The sequence below is a fragment of the Mustelus asterias genome, chromosome 23, assembly GCF_964213995.1.
Source record: "Mustelus asterias chromosome 23, sMusAst1.hap1.1, whole genome shotgun sequence".
Taxonomy (NCBI): Eukaryota; Metazoa; Chordata; class Chondrichthyes; order Carcharhiniformes; family Triakidae; genus Mustelus; species Mustelus asterias.
The window spans coordinates 71,178,089-71,197,736 of NC_135823.1; the positions used below are offsets into that span (position 1 = coordinate 71,178,089).

Sequence of the window (19,648 nt, forward strand, 5' to 3'; positions counted from 1 at the left end):
TGGAAAGAGCTTCTTCTTGGAAATGGGTGCCAATAATGCTGTGGGACAAAATATAATTCCTATCAATTGGCACAAAGACTCTCAAGAACCTGAGTGCCAGCTGGAAGGATGTTTTTAAAAATTGGAAGAAGGTTGAGATAAAACAGAAATACACTTAACTTCTGCCCAACAACTCTGGGTGTCCATTTCACATGAGTGCAGTTGACATGGACCCTTCCAGCAAGCAGGATGGACCCATCCCTTAATTAATAAGTAAAAGTAGAACCTAAGGTTGTTGTTTCCGCTGACCTTCGTCCCATCCACTAAAAGGTACACTGGAGCACAAAGTGGGCCAAGCAATTGGCAACGACCTTCCAAAAATCCAGATCCCAACTTGAAGTGATTTGCCATTCTGCTGCAAGCTGCCAATGTCCATCTCCATTTCCGTCTCAAGGCCATTCTTAATCAGTATCTCAATGTCATAGAATCCCTATATTGCAAAAAGAGGCCAATCAGTCCATCAAGTCCGTACTGGCAACAATCCCACCCAGACCCTATCCTTATAACCCCACTTAATTCCCCGACACTAAGGGGAAATCGCACCCCAAGTATTTACCCCGCTAATCCCTCTAACCTACACATCTTGGGACACTAAGGGACAATTTAGCATGGCCAATACAACTAACCTGCACATCTTTGGACTGTGGGAGGAAACCGGAGCACCCGGAGGAAACCCACACAGACACGGGAAGAACGTGCAAACTCCACACAGTCTCCCGAGACTGGAATTGAACCCAGGTCCCTGGCGCTGTGAGGCAGCAGTGAATCATAGAAACCCTACAGTACAGAAAGAGGCCATTCGGCCCATCAAGTCTGGACCGACCACAATCCCACCCAGGCCCTACCCCCATATGCCTACATATTTACCCACTAATCCCTCTAACCTACGCATCTCAGGACACTAAGGGCAATTTTTAGCATGGCCAGTCAACCTAACCCGCACATCTTTGGACTGTGGGAGGAAACCGAAGCACCCGGAGGAAACCCACGCAGACACAAGGAGAATGTGCAAACTCCACACAGACAGTGACCCAAGCCGGGAATCGAACCCAGGCCCCTGGAGCTGTGAAGCAGCAGTGCTAACCACTGTGCTACTGTGCCGCCCCAGTGCTTGCCACTGTGCCACCATGCCACCCCCAGTCCCAGTCAAACCCTCTGCCTCAATCCCAGGGGAAATAGGCAAAACATGGGAACAAAAGACTTATGTTTTCCATGAATTGGTCAAACAATGATTGGCTTTGATGGAAATATTGAGTCAACACAGCTGTTTTAATCTGTCTTATTTTAGAGACAGAATATAAATAAATACTACATTTATCATTTATTTTGAAGTTATATAACCAGTACAGATCACGTTTCAACTTCTTCCCAAATAACCAGATAAATTACATATGCCTTGTACCAAAACACTGGGATGTTGAGCTGGGCACATAGTTACACAAATTCTACAGATTGGAATAAGTTGGTTATGCTGATATTTATAGACGGTCTTTTCAAATCCATATGAGAGTGAAAGGCTTGTCTAAGATTACATGGAAACGTAGAAGATAGGAAGAGACCATTCGGCCCTTCGAGCCTGCTCTGCCATTCATCATGTTCATGATTGATTGTCCAACTCAATGGCCTAATCCTGCTTTCTCCCCTTAACTTTGATCCCGTTCGCCCCAAGTGCTATATCTAGCAGTCTCTTGAATACAATCAATGTTTTGGCATCAACTGCTTCCTGTGATAATGAATTCCACAGGCTCACCACTCTTTGGGTGAATAAATGTCTCCTCATCTCCGTCCTAAATGGTCTACCCCAAATCCTCAGACTGTGACCCCTGGTTCTGGACTCCCCCACCATTGGGAACATCCTTTCTGCATCTACCCTGTCTGGTCCTGTTAGAATTTTATAAGCCTCTATGAGATCCCCCCCTCATTTGTCTGTGTTTATGTAACTATTTTAAATGGACTAGCTTTCAGTGAATTCTGTTGCAAACCTACTGGAACATCTGTGAAGTGTCTTTGAGTTAAACGTTGCATAAAGTTGCATACAGTCAATAGCACAGAAACAGGTCTTTTGATCCAGTAGATCTATGCCAACGTTTCTGCTGCACACAAGTTTCCTCCCATTGCGCTTCACCTTACCAATCAGCCAACCCTTCTATTCCTTTCTCCCTCATTAATTTACACAGATTTGCCTTAAATCAATCTGAGCTGTTTGTCTCATTTTCTATTCATTGATCATTGAAGCATCAGTCTAGGTCTCTTGGACCTGAGCCCTGTCCCCGGCGATTTTTCTGCTGTCCACACCTTCTATAACCGATTTGCTTGGGTCACCAGATGAAAGGTGGCAGTGGGGCCCAGGAATTGGGGGAGATGGAAGAAGAGGATGTTCTAACACCTTCAACTCTCTCCATTTTACCCCCAACATTTGCCTGCAGAAACTAGGCACATTTGCCATGTGCCTAGTTTCAGCAGAGACACATGAGTGTGACAGTCCTTGCTTAATAGAACCTTAGTTAGGCCGCACTTGGAATATTGTGTTCAAGTCTGATCGCAACACTGCCAGAAGGATGTGGAGGTTTTGGAGAGGGTACAGAAAAGATTTACCAGGATGTTGCCTGGTATGAAGGGCATTAGCTATGAGGAGAGGTTGGAGAAACGTAATTTGTTCTCACTGGAACAACGGAGGTTGAGGGGAGACCTGATCGACGTCTACAAGATTATGAGGGGCATGGATAGAGTGGATAGTCAGAAGCTTTTTCCCAGGGTGGAAGAGTCAATTACTAGGGGGCACAGGTTTAAGATGTGAGGGGCAAGGTTTAAAAGAGATATACGAGGCAGGTTTTTATACAGAGGGTGATAGGTGCCTGGAATTCGTTGCCGGGGGAGATAGTGGAAGCGGATACGGTAGTGACTTTTAAGGGGCATCTGGACAAATATATGAATAGAATGGGAATAGAGGGATATGGTCCCCAGAAGGGTAGGGGGTTTTAGTTAAGTCGGGCAGCATGGTCGGTGCAGGCTTGGAGGGCCGAAGGGCCTGTTCCTGTGCTGTAATTTTCTTTGTTCTATTGCTCCCAAAAATTAAAGCCCTTCTGTCCCAAGCGGAGCAGACTCGATGGACCAAATGGCCTAATTCTGCTGCTATATCTTATGGTCTCTTAATGCCGCTCGTGTCTGTCCCAGTGCTGCAGTGACAATCTTTGCAGCACGGTCAGAGTTCTCTTCCCTGAACAGTGGCGGACTCCCTCACCATCAGCAGTTGCACAGCCTCTTAAATAGCTCTTGGCTGAGGAAAATGGATTGAGGTTATGGGGGCGGGGAGTGGTCACAATAGCACTGAAGTGAAGAAACCAGCTGGTATGTGTTTATTTCAGATTGTTCTAAATTAGGAAGCCGTTTTGGTTTATTTTACCTGATGAAGTTAATCGATCTATCCATATTTTGCTATTATTCTGTTTTACAAGTGGCTCGAGAAATAAGTTAAATGGTTTGTGAGAAAGTTAGCGCACGACAAGAGGAATAATCCCGAGATGGAACCATTATAGGCTGTTGGTTACAGTTTGATAGGTCTGAAGGGATCTTGGTAGTCAAAAGTAGTTTAACTGCAAGCTTTTATCAACTCTTGGGACAATTGACAAATAAATAGTAAATGCTGAAGAAACTCAGCAGGTCTGATAGCATCTGTGGAGAGAGAATAGAGCCAACGTTTCGAGTCCGGATGAGCCTTCATCAACATTTTCTGTTTTTGTTTCATATTCCAGCATCTGCAGCATTTTGCCTTTATGCAAATAAGTAGTAAAGGGTATAAGCTGGGAGCTGTCCCCATGCTTGCTGCAACACACTGCTCTTTCCAACACTACACTGACCCCAAAGTACGAGTCCTGTGTTAGAACCATAGAATCCCTGCAGTGTAGAAAGAGGCCATTCGGCCCATCAATGTTCTTTTGTATCACTGTGTGGGTGGCACTATACTCAATCCCACATTAACCCTATGCTTGCCAAACATTTGTACTGCAGGTAGTAACTGAACGGACTATTAAAGTTTGCCTTTGCCCTAAATTAGTTTCCAATTCCTGACAGTTCAGAGACCCAAGATTAATTTATTTTGCTGCTTCAGTCACAATTTGCTTGGATTGCATCAAATTCCTCAGGAAATACTTCATTTGAATATTGCGTTAATTTCTTCAATTTAAAGCTGATTTCAGTCCACGGGAGAAACCCAATGGACAGCACATAATGATGAGATGTTGCCTGAAGGACTTCTCAGTAACCAGGGGTCATGGATTGAAATAATTGACTAAAGAACCTGAAGGAAAATGAGAAATCTTTCACATTAGGTAGATAAGATCATAGATAGATGCTAGTTCCTTACGAACTTTCAAAGGCAATTAGTGGGCTGGGATTCTCCGGTGTTGCATGCCCCGCTGCCGCTGCCAGTGAGAACAGAGAGAATCTGGCACTCGGCCAAGTCTCCATTCACAGCAGCAGGAGCGGAGAATCCCAGCCACTGGCAAGGGGGGGGGGGGGGGAATTTGGCCCCAAAGAAGACTCATTTATAAGATTATAGGTGAAAGATCCAGCATTGGGCCGATTGGCCTCCTGTGTTGGTAAGATTCTATGATTCTTTCGGTGAGCTCCATGGCATGGGCGTTGCTTCAAGCCTGGCGATGCTTTAGAATGCAAAGCAGGAGACCAAGGCCAGGAACAGTTTGTAAGGAAGTCGAGCTTCAACGGGAATGGAATCTTAGCTCTGCCTCAGCTTCAGCCGCCAGAGCTAGAACCAGTGACCGATATCTGAGAGCTTTGTTAGGCAGAGTGAAAGGACCACCAGACACATTCCAGCCTCAATCCTGATGAATGCTCTTAAGATGCATTATGCAATTGCTCAGTGTATCACAGGGTTAATAGATGCCCTCCATACAAATATCAAATTCATTTGTGGCATGCAGCATCAGTGCCAGATAAGACCTCACTTTGCCACTAATGGGCTTTCTCAAGTACCAGCTACCATTGCTTATACCCATCCTGCTGTTCAGGCATCTCGAGAAAACGCTCTCTTAATCAGCAGGAAGGTTTACTGTTTCTACAACTTCTCGGTGGAATGTCAATAACAGCCTAACTCAGGATAGCAAATTAGAATCGAGACTTATGTAGTTTACTTCATCACTGTGAAAGGCCAATTAGAACATAATCTTTCACAACTGCCAGGGTGCATTTCTACCTTGTGCCAAAATGGAAATCTCTTCGTTATCTATCTTTATTACTCAACATACAGGAAGATGTTAGCTAAATCAAGCTAACAATACATTTGCTTGAAATTATTCATGCAGATATGATTGCAACGTCCTTAGAAAGACATTCTGCTCTTGTTATATAATTGCCATTCACATCTATAGTGAAGCAATGCATTTAATTCAAAATGGACATCTTCTTTCTCATATCTTTGAATATAATGATTTGATTTATTATTGTCAAATATATTAACATGCAGTGTTTCTGGCGCACGATACAGACAAAGCATACCGTTCAGAGAGAAGGAAAGGAGAGAGTGCAGAATGTAGTGTTACAGTCATAGCTAGAGTGTAGAGAAAGATCAACTTAATGCAAGGTAAGTCCATTCAAAAGTCTGATGGCAACAGGGAAGAAGCTGTTCTTGAGTCACTTGGTACGTGATCTCAGACTTTTGTACCTTTTTCCCGACGGAAGAAGGTGGAAGAGAGAATGTCCGGGATGTGTGGGGTCCTTGATTATGCTGGCTGCTTTGCCGAGGCAGCGGGAAGTGTAGGCAGAGTCAATGGATGGGAGGTTGGTTTGCGTGATGGATTGGGCTACATTCACGACCCTTTGTAGTTTCTTGCGGTCTTGGTCAGAGCAGGAGCCATACCAAGCTGTGATACAATCAGAAAGGATGCTTTCTGTGATGCATCTGTAAAAGTTGGTGTGGTGAGGTTGCTCCGTCTTCCTCTGTGATTGGTTATCACACCTATTGGGCTCACTGCTTAGTGATGTGCATTCCTCCATCCCTCACCATTGACAATAGGGCGAAGAATGTCATGGGTCAGGAGGGCCTTTCTCTGTCCTAATGCCTGCTACCACAATCTGACCTGTTCACCTTACTGTCAGACTGGTGTGCTGAGCATTATTCATGGTGTTAATGTACTAATTCAAGGATGATAATTCAGCATCATTATTGATTTTCCGATTGGCTGTTTAGTGATGAATCGGCTGTGGTAAATTGCCGCTTGGTGTCCCAAGATGTGTAGGTTGGGGGCATTAGCCATGGTAAATGTGTTTTATCCTCACTGAAGAAGGGGCTTGCAGCTCCGAAAGCTTGTGTGGCTTTTGCTACCAAATAAACCTGTTGGACTTTAACCTGGTGTTGTTAAACTTCTAAATGTGTGGGGTCACAGGGATAGGGCGGGGGAGAGGGCCTGGGTAAGATACTCTGTTGGAGAGTCGGTGCAGATTCAATGGGCCGAATGGTCTCTTCTGCACTGCAGGGATTCTATGATACTTTAGCTGTAATTCACTGAAATACTGTTCCTGTGTGTATTAATGAGAGGAACAATTTTGTTGATTTAATGCATTGGACAAATGAAATCCCCCAAAATTAAGATTAATCTGATTAACATGAGTATCAGTTATATTTCCTCATGCTGATGATTTTTAAATTGTAAACACTCGTCACCTCGGTGAGGATCTGGCCTTAAAAACTTTATAAGCTGGACAATTGCAACAACACTTCTCTACTTTTATACTCCAGTCCTTTTGCAATAAATGCCTACATCCCATTTGCCTTTTTTATTACATGCTGCACCTGCGTACCGACTTTCTGCGATTCATGAACATAGACACCCAGATCCCTCTGCCCGGACGCTTTTTGAATCTGCTTTCCATTTGAACAATAATTTGCCTTTCTATTTTTTCTGCCAAAATGGACAACCCCGCACTTATCCACATTAAACTCCATCTGCCAAATTTTGGCCCATTCCCCTCGCCTATCTATATCTGTCTGTAAAATCTTTATATCCTCTTCCCTGCCTGCTGTTCCACCTATTTTAGTATCATCCGCAAATTTTGCTATGTAGGTTAAGTTTATTTATTATTTACAAGTAAGGCTTACATTAACACTACAATGAAGTTACTGCGAAATTCCCCCAGTCGCCACACTCTGGTGCCTGTTCGGGTCAATGCACCTAACCAGCACATCTTTCAGACTGAGAGAGGAAACCAGAGCACCCGGAGGAAACCCATGTAGACATGGGGAGAATGTGCAAACTCCGCACAGACAGTGGCCCAAGCCGGGAATCAAACCCAGGTCCCTGGCGCTGTGAGGCAGCAGTGCTAACCACTGTGCCACGTGTTACACTCTGTCCCTGCTTGCAGATCGTATATGGATTGTATAGTGAAACTTATCAATGTAGCAGATCCTATTGTCAGGACATCCCTCCCTCCATGGAAGAGAATCCCGGGAAGGCAATAAACTGGGAAAACCAACAAGCAGAAAATAGAACTGAAATTGTGTTCTCCTGGGATGGCTCCATAATTGGAAATAATCCCGGACGTGTAAGATAAAAAGAAGCACTGGAGGCGATCTGGCCAATCCTGCGATATCTGGCATACCTGTTTTACTGTGCTATTTCGAAAATAAAGACACCTGCAAACAAAGGACAGCTGATACAAATCCCTGTGTGCCCCCAATTTACCGCTTTCACCACAGAGAAGAATTTTAATATGCCCCAGCCTGGCTTTAATTCTGCCTCTTACCAACACAATCAGTTTCAAATTATCCCAGAATGGTTATACGTTGCTGTGCCCCGATTCATCCAGGATACAAAGTGCAGATGGCTGCAGTCACTCAGCGGGAAGAAAAGGCAAACTTGCCACTCCACTGTACACAATGAAATTACATACATTAGCAGGCATTGATAGATTCTGTCCATCTTGTTTTAATTTCCTGTTCATTCCATTAGGCTGTGCTAGCTACTTGTTTTATGTGATTGGAAGATCATTAATATAGCTGTACAAGTACCGAACATCATACCATGGCAGCCAAGAGAGCACATTTGAAGGCGATTTGGGAAAAATAAAATCAAAGCTGCAGTGAATTTACAAGCTGACATTCTCTGTTCTAATATTCTGCAAATCTGCCTGCATTAAAATAATTTGTCTCACTGCTATGATGATGCCTGAAGGTGTGCCGATACCCCTTGTTTTAACAGATCATTGAGTTAATTCTGCATTAGCAATCAACATTCTGAAAACCTGTGATATTACCTTGAAGCACATTTTTTAACGATGATGGGTGCATTTATTCTGAGTTATAATTTTCTGCTTATAATTTTCAGAATGTGTTTTACTCTGATAGCAAACACTTGGCAGTAGGTGGGTGGGAGAGGGAGAGAGATTTTTCACTGCCAAAATAGATTGGGATTTCTCAGACCTGATCCCAACATGCCCAATTGCGGTTTTGACGGAGGTGCTCTCAGGAGGCAGGGAACATAGGAATTAGGAGCAGAAGTAGGCAATTCGAGCCTGCTCCACCATTCAAATTGGTAGATTGGTAAAATCTTTTAAAGAGGCCTCATGCCTCCAATTTTACTGAATCTTTTAGTTTTAACCCATGGAGACCCAGTTTTCCCGTGGCTCTGGAATCCCAGTAGGTTAAAGGAGGTGAGAAGGGTTGGATCCCTGAAATAAGTGCCTTTATTTATTTATTTGATTTATTATTGTCACATGTATTAGTATACAGTGAAAAGTATTGTTTCCTGAACATAGAACATTACAGTGCAGTACAGGTCCTTCGGCCCTCGATGTTGTGCCGACCAGTGAAACCAATCTAAAGCCCATCTAACCTACACTATTCCAATATCATCCATATGTTTATCCAATGACCATTTAAGTGCCCTTAATGTTGGCGAGTCCACTATTGCTGCAGGTAGGGCATTCCACGCCCTTACTACTCTGAGTAAAGAACCTACCTCTAACATCTGTCCTATATCTATCACCCCTCAATTTAAAGCTATGTCCCCTCGTGCTAGCTATCACCATCCGAGGAAAAAGGCTCTCACTATCCACCCTATCTAATCCTCTGATCATCTTGTATGCCTCTATTAAGTCACCTCTTAACCTTCTTCTCTCTAACGAAAACAACCTCAAGCCCCTCAGCCTTTCCTCATACGATTTTCCCACCATACCAGGCAACATCCTAGTAAATCTCCTCTGCACCCTTTCCAATGCTTCCACATCCTTCCTATAATGCAGCGACCAGAACTGTACGCAATGCTCCAAGTGCGGCCGCACCAGAGTTTTGTACAGCTGCAACATGACCTCCTGGCTCCGAAACTCAGTCCCTCTACCAATAAAAGCTAACACTCCGTACGCCTTCTTAACAACCCTATCAACCTGGGTGCCAACTTTCAGGGATCTATGCACATGGACACCGAGATCTCTTTGTTCATCCACACTACCAAGTATCTTATCATTAGCCCAGTACTCTGTATTCCTGTTACTCCTTCCAAAGTGAATCACCTCACACTTTTCCGCATTGAACTCCATTTGCCACCTCTCAGCCCAGCTCTGCAGCTTATCTATGTCCTTCTGTAACCTGCAACATCCTTCCGCACTGTCCACAACTCCATCGACTTTAGTGTCATCCGCAAATTTACTAACCCATCCTTCTACGCCCTCATCCAGGTCATTTATAAAAATGACAAACAGCAGTGGCCCCAAAACAGATCCTTGCGGTACACTACTAGTAACTGAACTCCAGGCTGAACATTTGCAGACAAACCATAATGTTCATAGAGAAGGAAAGGAGAGAGTGCAGAATATAGCATTACAGTCATAGCTAGGGTGTAGAGAAAGATCAACTTAATGCAAGGTAAGTCCACTCAAAAGTCTGACAGCAGCAGGGAAGAAGCTGTTCTTGAGTCGGTTGGTACGTGACCTCAGACTTTTGTATTTTCTTCCCGACGGAAGAAGGTGGAAGAGAGAATGTCCGGGGTGCGTGGGGTCCTTAATTACGCTGGCTGCTTTGCCGAAGCAGCGGGAAGTGTCAATGGATGGGAGGCTGGTTTGTGTGATGGATTGGGCTACATTCACGACCTTTTTTTTTGAGGCACTGCTTGTAGGCCAGGAGGAACAGGAATGTTTCTCAAGGCACATCCAAGCAAACCCCTTTATACACCCCATGATCAGACGCTGCAATGGCTGATTTCACCAACCCCCCCTCCCCCCGGCCATGTTTAATCCAATCACCAGCCTCTGTCCTCCCCTATCAGCCTATCAACCAATTAAATATTTTAGTTGCCTTCAGTCGAACCTGCAGAAAGCTGATACTCTGGGTTCACACACGTGAACCCCACACTCCACCCCTCAGTCAGCCATTCACCATTTGACTCCAATAAAATATACAGGCCTCAGCGTAAGCTGAAATATTTGGTTTGAACAGATATTTCTTCGATGAGTATACTCCCAACTTAAGATTGTAAAAGAAATGATCACCGCTATTCAATGGTGAAAGGAGCTTTATTGGTTATATATATTTTTATATGTATATATTCATTGTTCATACACAGTGAAAATGAAAGGATGTACAACACAAAATGCTGAAGGAATTCATGGCACTTCAATCTCGAAACTCCCAAGAATGGATTAATTTTTTAAAAAAGAGTCAACAGATGGATTAAGGATTTTATTGCTTTTTAATATTTAATTTAAATTCCGCAGATATGATGAAGTATATGGGTCACCGTAAACTAGATGTGAAATTTGAAAAAGGGTGATTACTTTAGTGAGTTGATGTGCAGTCTGAGAGAGAATAATGCATGCTTCCAAACTGATCAAACAGGATTATGAAAGGATTCTTTAGGCTGCCCAGTTGTAGTGTATTATCAGTGTGCATGTAGGTAGATAATTAATATTTAATCTTGTGTAGAGATGCTGATGCTGCTTCTCTTCTAGTTTTGTCTTTGATTAAATACACAAGCTAAATCCAATTACTATACCAGCGTTGAAATGATAATTAACGCTGTAAAAAATTTGCAGCCATTGATCCTATTTCTCTGGCTATGGTGGAATTTAAAACTTGCCAAGTTCTCATATTGTTACAGTATTGTTGTCGCAAAATATTGTTCTTTGTTTTTCAAAATGATGACTTGCTTAACGAGTTTAATTACCAAACATTTGTTAATCCAGCTGGGAAGTATATACAACAGCGCAAAACATGATAAGAAAGTTCAATCCAATGCCTGGACTTTAGCGATTCTGTAAAACTCCAGTTTTTGGGTTGGTTTTTTGGGCTGGGGGGGATGCTACACACCTGCACAGGTGGGTGTACATAAAGACAGGATCAACTCTCAGTCTCGTGTTGTGAGAATCGGAGAGGAAGGAAATTGCACAACTTGGCACAAGAGAAACAATCTCAGATATGTGTATCAGCCTGTCCTAATGCAAGTACAAAGGATGTATTCAACAAATAAGACAAGTCTGAGTCATTGACTATATAACAACTGAAAAATTGCATTACCGGAACACACAAGTAATAGAATTACATAGAATTTACACCAGGGAAACAGGCCATTCAGCCCATCTGATCTGTACTGGTGGTTATGCTCTTCATACACCACCTCCCATTTTATTTACTTCTTCTCAGCCTATTATTTTGTTCTTTTGCCTTCATAGGATCACAGAGTAATACAGTAGTGAAGAAGGCCATTTGGCCCATCAGTTAATCTCTCTCCCCTGCTCTTTCCCCAAATCCCTCCCCTTCAAATATTTATCCAATTTATTTTTAAAGTTATTGTTGAATCTGCTTCCACCACCCTGTCGAGCGCTGTGTTCCAGACCTTCATAATCCTCATGTCACTTCTGCTTCTTTTGCCAATTGCCTTAAATCTGTGTTTTCTGATTATCGACCCTCCTGCCACGGGAAACTTGTATACATATCTAACTTCCCCACAATAAATTAATCACATTAATATTAATAAATTATCCAATGTCAAATCAACCAGTCGATAAGGAGATCAAGGGCACACATGACAATAAAGCTAAACATGGGAGTTGTGATTGATATATACATCTATAGTATATTAAAACACATCTATATCATATTAGATATATCTGTCATGATGATCTAGACTCTGAAGGAGACCGCAGAACCCCATGAGCGGCTATGCAATGCTTGGTTTCACTCAGTTCACATTGGCCGTGCTAAATTCTCCTTTAGTGTACCCAAACAGGCACCAGAGTGTGGCGACTCGGGGAATTTCACAGTAACTTCATTGCAGTGTCAATGTAGGCCTTACTTGTGACTAATACTTAAACTTAATAAATGAACTTAAACTTAATTGTTTAGATAAAAAGGCTGGGTAGGTTTTGGGATGATTTGATACAGGTACAAGTGCTGAAATTCAGAGACTGCTTTAAAGTCAAGGTGATCTGAGCTTTAGAAATTATCTGCAGCCACATTTCTTTGCAATCATGAATTATACAGAATTTGCATTAGCCTGTTGTGCTACTGGTCACTGTCATCACATATATGTTAGATATCAGTGGATCTGTCAGTAGGTCAAGTATAGTCCTCAGGTGAAGCCAGGCCAGAGTGCTGGAGTTAGTGGGACCAGGGTGTAGTTCGGTCCCCACTTTCACAGACATTGTACCCTCACTTTATATTTCTACGATAAATTCCCATATCCACGTTTAAAAATGTGAAAGTGTCCATTTAAATTTGCGATGTAATGACATTCTCCTGCCAGTGGTGGCACTATGCTCCACTAGTGTCAGTTTTCCCGCTGATAAAACGCTCAGGACTATACTTGACCTACCGACAGATCCACTGATATCTAACATATATGTGATGACAGTGACCAGTAGCACAACAGGCTAATGCAAATTCTGTATAATTCATGATTGCAAAGAAATGTGGCTGCAGATAATTTCTAAAGCTCAGATCACCTTGACTTTAAAGCAGTCTCTGAATTTCAGCACTTGTACCTGTATCAAATCATCCCAAAACCTACCCAGCCTTTTTATCTAAACAATTAAGTTTAAGTTCATTTATTAAGTTTAAGTATTAGTCACAAGTAAGGCCTACATTGACACTGCAATGAAGTTACTGTGAAATTCCCCGAGTCGCCACACTCTGGTGCCTGTTTGGGTACACTAAAGGAGAATTTAGCACGGCCAATGCACCCTAACCAGCACGTCTTTCAGACTGTGGGAGGAAACCGGAGCACCCGGAGGAAACCCACGCAGACACGGGGAGAACGTGCAGGCTGCACAATGACCCAAACCAGGAATCGAACCCAGGTCCCTGGCGCTGTGAGGCAGCAGTGCTAACCACCGTACCGCCCAAGGTTGTTTAAGCGAGGAATAATTTTTGGCTCTGGAGTAAACAATGTACAATTTTAAGTTGAATTATGTGTTAAGAAAGGTAAACAGCGTCTCGGTTTCATTTAGGTTTTGTTTTTGAACCTAAATATTTTGAACCTTGGTATCCGGATAGACTTGTGACTGAAAGGTCGGGTCTTTTGGCTGTCTCTGTTGTAAGATCTTTAAAAATGTGATCTTACAACTATTGAAGTTAAAGAGATGAGTTGAAAGGGGTTGAAAATTCAGTGTTTCTAGAAACAAAACACCTAGTCGAAAAGCTTTACTGTTGCCTAGCGACAGTGATCCAAGGATACAGACAGAGAAAAGACAAAAGTTGAGAGAGGGAAGTCCAGCATGTGTGTCAGAGAGAGAAGACTGAGGTCTGAAGCTCTGCGAGGAAAACCTGCAAGACCAGTGAGACAGCAGTTCACTGAATAATCAGTTATGGGGCTCAGTAAAAGAGGTTAGTTTAGCAGAGGTGCTATTGGGAGAGCGAGTTTAGGAAATTCTTTTGTTTCCTCTACAGTTAAAGGAATAGTAAATTTAAGTGTGTTTTTTGGATGCCTCGGGGTGAGATACAATTTGGGTGAGAAGCAGGAGGTAAATGCTCCGGAATTCACCAGAAGAAAACCATTTGCAACTGCGCCAGACTCAAATAAGAAGCATTTGTGCCAAGCTTGGAGTAACTCTTCACTGGTTTATGTATCTGTAAAGACATTGCTGGGGTAAAGGAATAATGGGACTTTGAATCATCTTTTTATGTTTATATTGAGATCTTTTCAACTTTTTACTCTAATGTAATATGGTTCACTTTTATTGATTCAATAAATATTTTATTCTTTGTATTGAAAGTTCATCATCAGACCCCTGTGAATTTGTTCAGTAACTTTCCTCCACAATTTCTAAAAAAATACAAATTAGGATCTATCGAGCCAGGTTTTACTCTGGGATCTGATTTGTTTTGATTTAACAGCAGCTGGGATCATAACAGGTGCCCTCCTCTGAACCTTTCCCTATTCTCCACCAAATGAGGGAACTAAACCTTTCTTCAGAAGTTGTGCAGAGTGTCTCTGATGTTTCCTTCTCTATTACGTTATCATAAAGAGTAACTCTTATGAGCCTGTCGATTATCTTGCCTGTAACTGTGGTATGAAAAAGTGGGCCAGTTGTTCCAGAGATTTGATTTGCTGTCACTTATGAAAATTTAGAACTACTTGGACATTTTCCAACCCAACAAAGCGAAATCCAGATTTTAGTGGGTTGTTAAAGTTATGAGCAAGCAGCTTTCAAAGCACACCTCCCATTTATTTTATTTATTCTCAGGTGAACATCATCTGGACCTGTGAACTAATTTATCTTAAGGTCCCTTATTCTATCAGAAATATTTAGTTTTATTATCTACAGTGTAACCTACTGGCTGCCGGATATTGTTCACCAGAATGAAGATTGGTGTACAGTAATCATTTTAATGCCATTGCCATGCTTTGGGGGCCCATTTGAATCTCTCCTATCTGATCATTGGTCAGAACATTGAATATAGGAGTTGGGACGTCTTGTTGAAGTTGTACAAGACATTGGTAAAGCCACACTTAGAACCATAGAACCCCTACAGTGCAGAAAGAGGCCACTTGGCCCATCGAGTCTGCACCAACAACAATCCCACCCAGGTCCTATCCCCATATCCCTACATATTTACCTGCTAATCCCTCTAACCCTCATATTTACCCACTAATCCCTCTGATCTACGCATCCCGGGACACTAAGGGGCAATTTAGCTTGGCCAATCAACGTAACCCGCACATCTTTGGAATACTTGGAATACTGTGTACAGTTCTGTTCACCCTATTATAGGAAAGATATTATTAAACTAGAAAGAGTGCAGAAAAGATGTACTAGGATGCAACCGGGACTTGTTGGATTGAGTTATAAGGAGAGTCTGGGTAGACTGGGACTTTTTTCTCTGTAGTGTAGAAGGCTGAAGGGTGATCTTATAGATGTCTATAAAATAATGGGGGGCACAGATCAACTAGATAGTCAATATCTTTTCCCAAAGGTAAGGGAGTCTAAAACTAGAGGGCATAGGTTTAAGGTGAGAGGGGAGAGATACAAAAGAGTCCAGAGGGGCAATTTTTTCAGAGGGTGGTGAGTGTCTGGAAAAAACTGCCAGAAGCGGTAGTAGAGGTGGGTACAATTTTGTTTTTTAAAAAGCATTTAGACAGGTATATGGGTAAGATGGGTATAGAGGGATATGGGCCAAACGTGGGCAATTGGGACGAGCTTAGGGGTTTAAAAAAAAAAAAGGGCAGCATGGATAAGTTGGGCCAAAGGGTCTGTTTCCATGCTGTAAACCTCTATGACTCTATCTCTAATGGTCCTCTGACTCCTAACTTAGCTCCAAATCAACTTCTTCATTGCTACTGCGATTGTTTATTATCTTTCTCACCGTTGGTCTCTCTGATCTGCTCTGGTGGTCGCTTTAATTGCCCACAATATTTGTATCATTATTCTAAAGAATTGAGAGTCCACTAAATACTTTGTTTAAATTTACTTTTGCTCCCTGAGCATAACCAGTTAGCCGCTTCAGTTTGTTTTGTCATCCCCATTCTTCTAGCCAGAAGTCACAATGTAGAAATCGGTTGTTTAAAATCTGTCACCAATTCCTAGATCCAAGGGATTCAAGACAGCTTTGGGAAAAGGATTTTCTTCTCAGTTTTAAGTGAAAAGCTACATGTCCCTAGTGTAATTGAACATCAGAGACAGACTGCAGTGGGGGCCTTTATATCCCAGACAGAAACTTAAACATATGTTACTGTTCAAATTCATTAAGCACTGACATGGTTGGTATCTCCTGAAAACATACAAAGCTCTTTTCTTATTTTTCTACATCGCATAAAAGCAATTCAAGGAGACATTTTAGATTGGGTTAGAATAATTATAGGAACCTACTGACTCAGAAAGCAATTGGAAAGAATTTACACCAACTGCATAGTTCCAATAATGAAATGCTGCTTGCCTTCCTGGGGAGCAACTTGTACTATTCATTGTAGATCTTTGTTTCCAATTGCTTTAGTAGTGTTTCCAATTTTACAGAAATGTTTCAGCCAGCAGAGTAATAGCCATGATCAAGCTGTCTTTGACTTTTGCCTTTGTCGGTTAATTGGTGAGATTTATAACCTGGCAAATATCTGATTATGCAGCATAAAACAATTTAAATTTCATGACCGGGATGCACTGCACATGTGAAATGACACTAATTTAGGAAAAATAACCTAGGCAAGATGCAAACCAAAATCAAAGGTAATGTTGTTGCTTCTTGTTAAATACTTAGAAATAGTTAAATGCTGGTGAAGAGTGTGATTCATAAATATAGAGTCATCAAAACGATGGCACAGTGGTTAGCACTGCTGCCTCAGCACCAAGGACCAGCCTTGAGTCTCTCTCTTTGTGGAGTTTGCACGTTCTCCCTGTGTCTGTGTGGGTTTCCTCCGGGTGCTCCGGTTTCCTCCCACAGTCAGAAAGACATGCTGGTTAGGTGCATTGGCCGTGGTAAATTCTCCCTCAGTGTACCCGAACAGGTGCCAGAGTGTGGCAACTAGGGGATTTTCACAGTAACTTCATTGCAGTGTTGATGTAAGCCGACTTGTGACACTAATAAATGAACTTTAACAGCAGGAGTAGGACATTTGAACTTTCGAGGATATAATGGCTGATCATCGACCCAGCCACACTTTATCGCACTATCCCCATATCTCTTGATTCCTTCAATGTCCAAAATTGTTTCCTTCTGCAATGTGGTATTAGCCTGAACTCTGTGCCAAATTCTCTGGAGTCCTCGGACTGCAACTCTCTCAGCCTTCTGAATTCGAAGCAAGAATATTAGCCTGAGCCAAAGCTGGCATTTGGAATAGGTGAAAGTGAAATAGCAGAGCATTTTAATTTAGCCCACCCGGTGAGAAACTGACTGGATGGGGGCAGTCTCAGTCAGACAGGGTATGGAAAGGGCAGCTTCACCAAACCCACCAAATTCCAGTTCAACATTTGGGTTGAAAATGGCATTGAGTTAGAAGATCCGCCATGTTCTAGTTGAATGATGGAACAGGCTGGAAGGGCCAGGTTGCCGACACCTGCTCCTAATCTCCTATTTTCCTATGAAATTATCCCCATTGTGGTAGAGGAAGAGAACTGCAGTTCAGTCGTGGAAGGCAGCTAGAATTTAGATAAGATTATTCTCGTGTGGAAATGCCCATATGCAGCAAAAGCATGCACACTCCAAATGTTATCTATAGCCTTCAAAAAGCATTTTGTTCACACTTTATTACAAATAAGTGGCAGAATCCTACTACATTGTATTGTGTGTGGTGCAGTAATCGGTGCAATCTACATTATGGTGCTTCTCCATTAGTTCCTTGAATTGTTCTGCATTTCTTGTCATGGTTGACTGTACGGAGAGAGATATGGATTGCATGTGTATCTGTAGATCTTTTGATGTGTGTAATGAAGGAGATGAATGGCCCTTTCTCTAGGTTTCATTAAACTTTCGTTTACAGCAGAATTACAGTAGACAGCATTAAAATGCTGAACTGTTGCAATCGTTGAACGCAATGATACATGAAGTCAGATCTCTCCAGTTTTAATCTGGTCGGTGCCACCAGGTCACAGTTTCAACAAGGAGCGTATTTATAGCTGTCTTCCTAATTGCTGCTACAATTCACGGGTCATCTCGTGATCTCTCAATTTTTCTCTCCTTTCTTTTCTGTCCTCTGCACAGGTTCATAAGGAAGCAGGGTTTAGACAGGATTTTCTTTGAATGTGACACTCACATGTGGCGACTAGGAGATCGGAAAATCCCAGAAGGCATCACCGTTGATGGGGGCTCTGACTGGTTCCTCCTCAGCAGAAAATTTGTGGAATATGTGAACTACTCAGAAGATGAGCTGGTGACGCACATGAAGCGGTTTTATGCCTACACCCTGCTGCCTGCTGAGGTATTAAAGAGTTGCTGCATTCCTTTGTGAATGTCTTTTTTTAGAAAGATGAACTGTGTGTCACTCTCACTCTACAACTGTTGTATTTGGCTGATGGAGCCTGGACGGTGAGGTCCATGGATTTAGTTGGGGATGGTCAGCCAACGGGGATGAAGAGGGCTAGGATCAACAGGGTTGGAGCGGGGGGAATGAATACCTTGGCCTGACCTGGCCCCAGGTGCCTCCGGTGGACATAACACTGTTCAAAGAGGAGGCGTTTCCCCAGCCTGGCCATGGTGAAATTTGCCGGTCTGGGCACTTGACGGGGCCCTCCCCTGCTGGGGGTAAAGTCCCAGCGGCAGTGGGAGGGGGCCCTTACGTTGCTTAACTTGGCCCTCGGGCGAGCGGGCCATAGAACATAGAACATAGAAAGCCACAGCACAAACAGGCCCTTCGGCCCACAAGTTGCGCCGATCACATCCCCACCTCTAGGCCTATCTATAGCCCTCAATCCCATTAAATCCCATGTACTCATCCAGAAGTCTCTTAAAAGACCCCAACGAGTTTGCCTCCACCACCACCGACGTCAGCCGATTCCACTCACCCACCACCCTCTGAGTGAAAAACTTACCCCTGACATCTCCTCTGTACCTACCCCCCAGCACCTTAAACCTGTGTCCTCTCGTAGCAACCATTTCAGCCCTTGGAAATAGCCTCTGAGAGTCTACCCTATCCAGACCTCTCAACATCTTGTAAACCTCTATCAGGTCACCTCTCATCCTTCGTCTCTCCAGGGAGAAGAGACCAAGCTCCCTCAACCTATCCTCATAAGGCATGCCCCCCAATCCAGGCAACATCCTTGTAAATCTCCTCTGCACCCTTTCAATGGCTTCAACATCTTTCCTGTAATGAGGTGACCAGAACTGCGCGCAGTACTCCAAGTGGGGTCTAACCAGGGTCCTATAAAGCTGCAGCATTATCTCCCGACTCCTAAACTCAATCCCTCGATTAATGAAGGCCAGTACGCCGTACGCCTTCTTGACCGCATCCTCCACCTGCGAGGCCGATTTAAGAGTCCTATGGACCCGGACCCCAAGGTCCTTCTGATCCTCTACACTGCTAAGAATGGTACCCTTCATATTATACTGCTGCTTCATCCCATTGGATCTGCCAAAATGGATCACCACACACTTATCCGGGTTGAAGTCCATCTGCCACTTCTCTGCCCAGTCTTGCATTCTATCTATGTCTCGCTGCAACTTCTGACATCCCTCCAAACT

At 43.1% G+C, this 19,648-nt stretch overlaps 1 protein-coding gene across 1 annotated transcript in view; it reads left to right on the forward strand.

The window, feature by feature from the left end:
- Nucleotides 1-19,648, forward strand: part of xylt1 (xylosyltransferase I) — a 271,771-nt gene that overhangs the window by 194,933 nt on the left and 57,190 nt on the right. The window contains exon 6 of the mRNA XM_078240920.1: nt 18,173-18,389. Within this exon, the coding sequence (XP_078097046.1) occupies nt 18,173-18,389 (217 nt within the window). The remainder of the gene's footprint in view (nt 1-18,172; nt 18,390-19,648) is intronic.